The sequence below is a fragment of the Myotis davidii genome, unplaced genomic scaffold (assembly GCF_000327345.1).
Source record: "Myotis davidii unplaced genomic scaffold, ASM32734v1 scaffold654, whole genome shotgun sequence".
Taxonomy (NCBI): domain Eukaryota; kingdom Metazoa; phylum Chordata; class Mammalia; order Chiroptera; family Vespertilionidae; genus Myotis; species Myotis davidii.
Genome location: NW_006285795.1, coordinates 38,721 through 48,497, shown reverse-complemented (window position 1 = coordinate 48,497; position 9,777 = coordinate 38,721). Strand labels below are relative to the sequence as shown.

At 40.7% G+C, this 9,777-nt stretch overlaps 1 protein-coding gene across 2 annotated transcripts in view; it reads right to left on the bottom strand.

Annotated features, from left to right (window-relative positions):
• Positions 1-1,371: 1,371 nt before the first annotated feature.
• AASS (aminoadipate-semialdehyde synthase) overlaps positions 1,372-9,777 on the bottom strand; it is a 45,742-nt gene continuing 37,336 nt past the window's right edge. Inside the window, exons 17-21 of one of the 2 annotated variants that reach the window (XM_006756823.2) lie at positions 8,434-8,529; positions 6,301-6,416; positions 5,425-5,513; positions 3,926-4,102; positions 1,372-2,723 (exon numbers count right to left, since the gene is read on the bottom strand). In XM_006756823.2, the coding sequence (XP_006756886.1) occupies positions 2,605-2,723; positions 3,926-4,102; positions 5,425-5,513; positions 6,301-6,416; positions 8,434-8,529 (597 nt within the window). In that variant the 3' untranslated portion in view covers positions 1,372-2,604. Of the gene's footprint in view, positions 2,724-3,925; positions 4,103-4,512; positions 4,746-5,424; positions 5,514-6,300; positions 6,417-8,433; positions 8,530-9,777 lie in introns of those variants that run through there. The other variant, XM_015559472.1, reaches the window with a different exon arrangement.

Sequence of the window (9,777 nt, the reverse complement as noted above, 5' to 3'; positions counted from 1 at the left end):
ATTAAACCAGCCCTGCGATCACATCCCCTTTGTCACTGTTACCATAAGACCCAAAGCAGTTCATTACATCGAGATCTCAACAAGTTCCCACTCCCACGCAAGGTGCTAGCTCCCTGGTTCCCATTCCGTCAGGGCACTCTTCAAGGTTGGGGGTGGAACCAAGTTCTATTTCCAAATTCATTATGTTAAGCTCAATGCTGAGGTAAACACTTCCATAACAGAATGTCTTTACTTATTAACAGATTATTGCTCTCCATATAGTACATATTTGTGACAGGTAGGACCAGGCCTTAAATCAACTTTGATCCTTTCAAATAGCACAGATGCTTGCTCGACTTTCATACACTCCACATCTAATCTCTGCTATTTCAAGGGTGGAATTAGTTTGAGATGCCAGGATATGAGCACGGTCAGTGAAAGTCAAACAGGTATTTAGTTTATCTGTATAACTAATTATAAAATTTTTATTAGTTATATATAATGTTTTTCCCAAGGAGCCAACAAATGTTTTATTTGTAATCGAATATCTTTTATAACAACTTGAGGTCTAATTCACATCTCATACAATGTATATTCAAAGTATATAAGTCAGTGATTTTTTTAGGATATTCAGAATTGTCTACCATTACCACAATCAACTGTACAATATTTTCATCACCCCAAAAAGGAACCCCCAACTCATCAGTAGTCACTTCCACTCTTCTCCAGCTCTAAGTAACCTCTAATCTAGTTTCTCTACATACAGATTTGACTAATCTGGACATTTTATATAAATGGAATCATCTATGTGGCCTTTTCTGTCTGGCTTCTTCCACTTTGCACAATACTTTCAAGGTCCATCCATCTTGTAGCCTGTATTAGTAATTCATGTATTTTTTTTATTGTCAAATATCCCATTGTATGAATACACCACCTTTTGTTTATGCATTTATTAGTTGACTGGCGTTTGGATTGTTTTCATTTTGGGCTATCATGGATAATGCTGTTACAAACATTTCTTTACAAGTTGGCATGGACATAGTACGTTTTCATTTCTCTTGTGTATATACCTTAGAGTGGAATTGCTGGACCATAGGGTAACTATGTTTAGCCTTTGCGCTGAACTGTTTTCCAAGCAACAGCACCATTTTGCATTTCCATCAGGCCTTTATGAGGGCTTCCGATGTCTCTACATCCTCACCAGCATGCTTTTATTACAACTATCTTGGTGAGTATGAAGTGATGCTTCATTGTAAGTTTGCTTTGCATTTCTCTGATAGCTAATGATGTTGAGCATCTTTGTATGTGCTGATAGCCTTTTGTTTATCTTCTTTGGAGAACTGTCAATTCAGATTGCATTTCTCTGATAGCTAATGATGTTGAGCATCTCTGTATGTGCTGATAGCCTTTTGTTTATCTTTGGAGAACTGTCAATTCAGATCCTTTGTCCATTTCTTTACTTTGGGATCTTTGTCTTTTTATTGGGTTATAGTAGTTCTTTATGTATTCTAAATACAAGTTCCTCCCTGACCTGATATATGATTTGCAAACATTTTCTTTCATTCTGTGAATTGTCATTTTGCTTTTTCAATGGTACCCTTGGAAGCACAAAGGTTTTTTTATTCTGATGATGTCCAATTTTCTTTTCCTTTTGTTTCTTGTGCTTTTGGTTTCATTTATTTAAGAAATTATTGCCATAAAAAAACCAAGGTCATGAAAATTTATGCCTATAATTTTTCCTAATAGTTTTATTGTGTTTGCTCTTATATTTAGGCCCTTGGTTCGCTTTGACTTAATTTTTATATGTGCTGTGAGGTAAGGGTCCAACTTCATTTCTAAGCATGTAGCTATTCAGTTGTTCCAGCACCAATATATAAAAACACTATTTTTCTCTAGTAAATTGTCTTAGTAACCTTTTCAATAATCTATTGACCATGAATGTGAGAGTTATTTCTGGACTCTCAATCTATTCCTATGAGTTTGGAAGTGTTCCTTCCTCTCCAATTTCTTGGAATGATTTGAGAAAGATAAGTGTTAATGCTTCTTAAATGTTTGGTAGAATTCACCTGGGAAGTCATCAGATCCTGGACTTTGGGGGAAGTTTTTAATTTACTGATTCAATTTTATTACCTATAATTGGTCTACTCAGATTTTCTATTTCTTCATGACTCAGTCTTGAAAGGTGTATGTTTCCAAAAATTTATCCATTTTTTCTAGGTTTTTCAATTTGTTGGCATATCATTGTAGTAGTCTTTTAGGATCCTTTGCATTTCTGTGATGTTGAGGAAATATTTTCTATCTAAAAAGATGAAACTTCGTCTGCTGAATATAGGAAAATATATTCTTGTAGGAAAACAGTTGCACAATAAATTAACAAATAATACAATCATCATCACTTTTACACACATGTGAAAAAATACATGATAGAATTATTAAAGTTCTCTGGTAATTACTGGCATATCCTGTTCCAAATATTTGCATAAGAAAATAGAGATTTATATTTCAAAAACATCATTGTAATGACAATCAAAATATATGTAAAATAGTACTGTAGCAAACATGTTTGTTGCACAAATGTTCAGAGCTGTATTGCTTGGGAAGATAAAAGTAAAATATAATTCTCAATTAAGGTTTGATTGTGCTCTGTGTTGTATAGATGATGCCTTCTGCTTTAATTCGCTCCAATATTGGTCCATAGATCTCCTTTGAAAAGGGTCCAATTAGGCCTTTAGCATGAATTTCACCTGAAAGAAAATTAATTTGTAGTTACCATTTTAAAGGTGGTATTAAATGCTAATTTCTGCAACAAGGGTCTCCATATAACAGTCAAGTCAGAGTCAATGAATTATTGGAGGCCTAAACATTTTTAAAATAGCTGCTTAAATGTCGCCTACTAAATTATTATTTAATCAATTTTAGATTAAAAACACAACTGGACTTAGGGATAGTGTCAGAATTTATACACTTGACTGCATTAACCCCTTTATTTGCTGATTTCATTTTATTTAAAAGCAGAATACTCAACAGAACGAATTAAAGCCCACCTGGTTATTTGGGCATGGGTGTCTGTTTGTTGCTGAAACAGTAAGTCTGGACACATTCCTTAAAGGCCATTATTACCTGATCCTTCATCACGTCATCACCCTTGTTCCGCAATAACTAAGTACATGGTTTAACGTGATATTAGCTGAGATGCTATTGTAGATACATCTTCTCATCATTTGACATTGATATGCTTTGATGTTTTCTACTCTCCTCACACTTTCACATGGGCCAAATGGGGCATTGTGTTTAGAGGTAATGCTTACTTGAACTTATACAGGATCTTCAGGGAAGAGTGAAGAGTTAAAATTTGAATTCATTCTGTTCAAAATATTTATTGAGTACTCATAATATACTGAGACATGAAGATTAATAAAACATGGTCTCAATAAAGCAAGTGCTTCACAGCAAAAAACAAAATTAAAAAAAAAAACCCTGGTCTCTATGTTCGAAGACCTGGAAGTGAATGCCCTTCGCCCAAAAGATTTAACAACCTCCCAAATATATATAAAAAAAAGAAAGAAAGAAAGAAAGAAAGGGAGTTCACATTGATTGGAGGCCCCACCATGTGGTAGGAGCTTTACATATTATTTCACTTTAGCATCACAACAACCCTATGAATGAGCGATGACGATCCCCAGTTTGAAGATGAGGGAACTCTGGTTCAGAGATGCTGAGTAACTTGCACCTCATCGCTCAGCCATCTATGACTGAGCTGGGAGAGAAGGCGGTGCTAACTCCAAAGCCCATGTTTGTCACTCCCACCAAGTCACTCCCAGTCAGCCCGCGCCTGGATCTTCTGAGATGGCTCACTTTTAGTGAACGCAGTGTCATACTCAACAATAGTTATTGGATGCCCAGGCACCGAATGACTTGAAGAGGATAAGGAGATGAAAGAACTTACCATCTAGCAACATCTTGGCTGCCATCGCGGTGGGGAACCCCACAGTTTTAGCCATGGCTGAAAAGCCATTGATGTCTCCATAAACCACAAGATCAATAGTTTTATTTTCTAAATGCCCAGAAGGATGTCTGATTCCAAAGCTGTCTCTCATCACAATCATATCTTTCTCTCCAGGACCTTAAAGTAAGTAAGCAGGCATTATAAAATGCCACCATCATTACAACCCAAATATTGTATTTCCTCTCCTCCTGCTGCCCTTTTCTCTCACAAGTCTCCCTCCCCTTAGATATGGTTCTTAGACAACTAGCCATACTGCTTTGTAGCTCAGAGACCCATTGGAAAACTCAAGGAAATGATGACTCAAATCACAGTCTGCTATCCAGGTTGCCATCACTACAGCCGGGTACAGGCACGAGGGCTCTGCCACAGCAGCCATCCACTTTCTCTCAAAAATGCTCCTGCAGTTTTTCCAAATGAGCTAAAAATTACAAGTAAAACTAATAATATTTTCCTTTTACATATTACCCAAGTTCATTCTTTTTATTAAAAAGAAGTATTTATTTTAGAGAAAGAGGAAGGAAGAGGGAGAGAGAGAGAAACATCAACAACGAAGGATGCTTAGGTAATTCACTGAGATGGGTCAGATTGGGCAGAAACAGGTTTGGGGTGAGGATGTGTGTGTGGAAATGAAGAGTTCTGCATTAGAGATGATCATTAGACAGGCACCACTTAGATAGCTGAACTATGTGTGGATCTATAACTCTAGCTGGGGTGCAGGCTGGAGACTTGAATCCGGAATTCTTTAACCTATAGCGCAGCACTGTGCAACAGAAATAGACTGTGAGCAAAGTATGTAATTTAAAATTTCCCAGTAGCCCCATTAAAAAATAAAAAGAGCCAGCAGGTTTGGCTTAGTGGCTGAGCGTTGACCCATGAACCACAAGGTCATGGTTGATCCCATCTCAAGGCACAGGTGGGGCTGTGGGCTCTGTCTCTGGTAGAGGGCCTACAGGAGGCAGCTCATGGATGATTCTCTCTCATCATGGATGTTTCTCTCCCTCCCTCTCCCTTCTCTCTCTGAAATCAATAAAAACATTAGAAAAAGAAAGAAAGAAAAAGGAAGGAAGGAAGGAAGGAAGGAAGGAAGGAAGGAAGGATATCAACAATGAGAGAAATGATTGATCAGCTGCCTCCTGCATGCCCCTCACTGGTGCTCGAGCCCACAACCCAGGCAAGTGCTCTGACTGGGAATAGAACCGTGACCTCCTGGTTCATAGGTTGATGCTCAACCACTGAACCACACTGGCTGGGCCCAAATTCATTCTTACTTTACAGTTCTCTCAATTTTCCCTCTGAAAAAAGTCAAGAGCTCGTTCCCTCATATCATACTACCCCATTCCTACTGCTTGGCTCCAGCCCCCTAACATAATTTGCTGATTATACTGACTACATCGCATGTTTCTTCTTCTGAGATGTTCAGCTAATGGCCAATGGCTTACCGTAGGAAAGTTTCATGGCCAAATACTTGGAAAGTGCATCCACAACAGACTCTGCCCGAGGGACTTGTTCATCCCCAAGTAAGCCCAACCTGAGGAGCACAAGAGATGGCTGCGTTAGTACAAGGCCTGTGCACAGTCCCACTTGGGAAGCAGAGGGAGCACTCCTTGGATTTCACCTTGAAGGGAAGAATCACAAAATGACAGTCCAAGTCATAGGACTCTCCTAAATTGTAAAATAATAACAACAACAGTCATGTTGCAACCTTTAGAATCATCCCCAGACTCTCCCGGGCAGCATTCTCTGGAGCAGAACTAACACATTGGAAATCCACGCTATTGCAAAGCTTTTTATGAGATTCTCTCGCAGGTTCGTTCTCCCACATTAAGGATGACAGCAGAATGTGCCATCACTATGTGAACAAATGTTTTAAAACAGTTGGAAAATGACTGGGTGATTCTCCAGAGGAAAAAAAAAAAATCCCACCTGTCTTGAGTACTGAGTAGTAAAGTGTCTCAAAATAAGTATTTCCCAAGTTATAATTGCCATTGAATTTCTCTCTCAATCTGCATCTCACCCCCACATGAACATGGTATATGTTAATCTCTCTAAAACAGGCCAACACTAGAGCAGCAAATTAGCCAACGGCAATGTAAAACGTTTGGTTTTATTCTGACCTTTTCTTTGATGGAAAAGGATTAAGGGATCACATATCCAATAGTTAGCTCTGCGTTGACTGGAACAGGCCAACACTAGAGCAGCAAATTAGCCAAAGGCAATGTAAAACATTTGGTTTTATTCTGACCTTTCTTTGATGGAAAAGGATTAAGGGATCATCTATCCAATAGTTAGCTCTGCATTGACTCGTGGGTGCCTACCGTTCAGCAGCCTCCAGCTGGGTGCTGTCTCCCCCTAGCTTCTTCAAGACAGCTTCCTTAAGCGCGTCCTGCGTGGAGGAGGGCGGAATCCCAACTAGATCACACAGGAGCTCTTTCTGGTTAGAAAAGAAAAATGAAAACTCTAAGTTCCTAATAGAATAAACAAGTTGAGAAAGTATTTTGTTAAGACATTGGACCTCAAATGCACCTAAAATTAAATTAGAAATAGTAAACTGTAATGCATACATGTGCATACACATGTGTCTGCACACCCACACATCAATAAATGCACGGTGTTCCAGAATATTTCAGCAATAAAAAAAATGGGCCATAACATTAAATCAATACTAAACAGATGGTATCATAATGACATCACATCCTGTCTTTGCATATCCTCTCCATCACTTTTTCACCCATTCCCCCCTCACCCTCCAGCCATCCATTTTGGCCAGAATGAAGTGGCTTATTGCTTTGGTTGCTAGTAGCAACCAAAGTTATTTTGTAGGTTCCAGAGATGAAAAAGACCTTGCAGATAATAAAATCTCAAAGAAGAAAACTTAAACAATGGTCATAACTTTTTCTACTTTCTAAACAAGAGTTTTTTCAGTCTCTCAAGGGAAAAATTATGCTTTAGATTGCAGGGGTGGGGAATGTCCAGCCCTCGGGCCGTAGAAGGCCCACTAAATCATTCAGTCTGGCCCTGCCAAGGCATAAGGGGTGAGTTAATTAAATGTTTGACCAAATGGCTAATTTTTGATAGTTTTGGATGGCCCGCAAATGATATTATAAATATTCAAGTGGCCCCACCCCTGGTTAAGGAAAATCAAACTGGTTCACAGGTCAAATGTGGCTCACCACCTGGCTTTGCAAGTAAAAAGTTTTATTACTAGTAAAACCTGCTCATGAGTTGATCTATTGTCTATGGCAGAATTGAGTAGTTTGACAGCCATCGCTGGCCCATAAAGTCAAATATATTTTTAATTTGGTCTTTAAAAAAAATGTTTGTCCATCCTTACTTGAGACTGTAGCTACCAAGATACTTGGACCAGCTCTAAGAATACCTGTACCAGCCTTCCCAATGCAACTGCCTCACCCCCATATTCACCCTATAGATACTTATTCACTTCTGTCCAACCAGTACATTTGTGGATGGTAAGACTTGAATTGGAAAGACTCTCAGACACACAAAATAACTGAATTAAAAAGCAATTGACCAACAAGAATGCCAAAGTTTCTTTGGGGAGACTTATAAAGATTTGCAATATTGATCCTTTTCTCCTATGATAAATTTCTGGCATTTCTATTAGAATATGAGCACATTAAGTTGGATGACCAGCTAGTAACAAGTTAATTCCTAGCAGATAGTGGAAGCTCTACTTAACATTTAGTTCCAAGCCTCCAAAGTCCCTTCCAACACTGAACCTCTAGGATTTTTCAAAAAGATTTTTTAATTGATTTTTTTAGAGAGTGAAAGGGAGAGGGAGAGAGAGAGGAACATCGATGTGAGAGAGAACCATTGATTGGCTGCCTCCTGCATGACCCCTACAGGGGTTCAAGCCTGAAACCATGTGCCCTGACACAGGATCAAAACAGCAACCTTTTCATGCACGGGACAACACCCAACCAACTGAGCCACCTGGGGGGAAATCTTCCAATTTTAATTGATTTTAATACAACACAGATGTGGGGTGAACCCGGGAACTGAAAATTCAAATTACGCTTGGTTACAAACGGCCGAATGAAAGAACTGCTGGGATTCGCAGGTTAGGAAGCAGTTCTATGACACTGCCAGCAGCACTCCGGTGCTAGCAGTGGCAGGAGGCCCAGACTTAACTCCTCCCACTGGGTCACCACATAGGCCAGTGGCAGAGCCCAGAGCCCAGTGCAGAGGACAAGTCCATCTCTTCCTGAAGTGAGGGAGCCACCAAGTGCTAGAAGTTACTGAGGAAATAGGCCCGGAGTCAGCCTCCAAGCTCTCTCCATCCTGCCTCCATCCTCCCACAACAGTGCACGGAAAGGGGCCTCTGGGCTAGGGTTGACCTCGCTGCGGTAAGCCACACCATGGGCTTTAGCTGGCCCAAACCAAGTTCAAACCTAACCAGTCAGAATGCGTATCGTTGCGGAATTACTCACCCAGGTGAGAGGCTTGGCCTCGGGTCGAAGCGCGGGAAAGGCGTCTCTGTTTATAAGACCCAGTTTCACCAGTCCGTTCAAGGCTTTGGCATATCCCTGCGAGGAGAAGGATTAAGCAGTGTATGACAATTTTCTCTTCCAAAAACAATTTTAAGTGTTTTTGGAAAGAGGGCTCTATGTTTACAACTTGTTTAGAACACAGGCTGAAAGCAGTCATCTGCATCTGCGTGGCTCCTGTGGACGCAGCCTCCTGCAGGCTCAAAACAAAATCAATAGTGTCAGCGACAATTCCACTGTTTACATAAGCGGCCTTGAGAGACTGGGGTGCTGACTGCTGTTTCTGGGGCCATGGAGTGGTATTCTCTGGCAGCGGGAAGGCAATTTCCTTCTGCGTCAAATTTCAGTTCAGCAAACAGTACTCAATAGAACAGTTGTTCTCGCTCCTAATGGAAGAAGGACGTTTTAAGAATAGCTCCCCAAAGCAGGTAATCCATTCTAATGATTAAGAGCCACCATTCTAATGCCTATAGAGAGCAGGGGGGAAAGTAGACCAGAAAGATTTTTCTAAAATGTCATAACTCTGATAAAAATTCCTCGTGTGTTCATTATCTACAGAAGTCCTTGGCCTATTACATAAAATCCATCCCAGTATGCCCCTCTCGCCGACTCACTATCATCATCTCCACCACTCACCATTCCCCAAGTGGAATGGTGCTCTTTAGAGACCTGGGCCTCTGTGCACACTGCCCCTGTGCCTGGAATGGGGAGCCCCCTTCTCCGCCAAGGAAATGTTTTCTTCTCCCTTAAGATCAAGCTCAGCAAACCTACTGAGACCCTAGGTCCGTAGTCGGCAAACCGCGGCTCGCGAGCCACATGCGGGTCTTTTGCCCCTTGAGTGTGGCTCTTCCACAAAATAGCACGTGGGGGCATGCACATACAGTGCGATTGAAACTTCCTGGCCCATGCGCAGAAGTTGGTATTTTGTGGAAGAGCCACACTCATGGGGCCAAAGAGCCGCATGTGGCTCGCGAGCTGCAGTTTGCCAAGCCACAGTTTGCCGACTACTGCCCTAAGTAAACGGGCACTCCCTTCTCCTCTGTATCATTTTGTATATACCTCTGTTATGGCACTTGACACAAATTGTAATTCTCTATTCAGCTGCTGAATGGTAGTATAGAATGTGTGTGTGTGTGTGTGTGTGTGTGCGCGCGCGCCCTCACCCATTTATCCATCTCACCAGCAAGCTGAAAGAGCAAGTGACTGGATGAATAGATTCCGAATGATGATGAAGTGATTGAAGATCATAACTGTATGTTATGCAGTGAGCAAATATGGGGGTTGGTG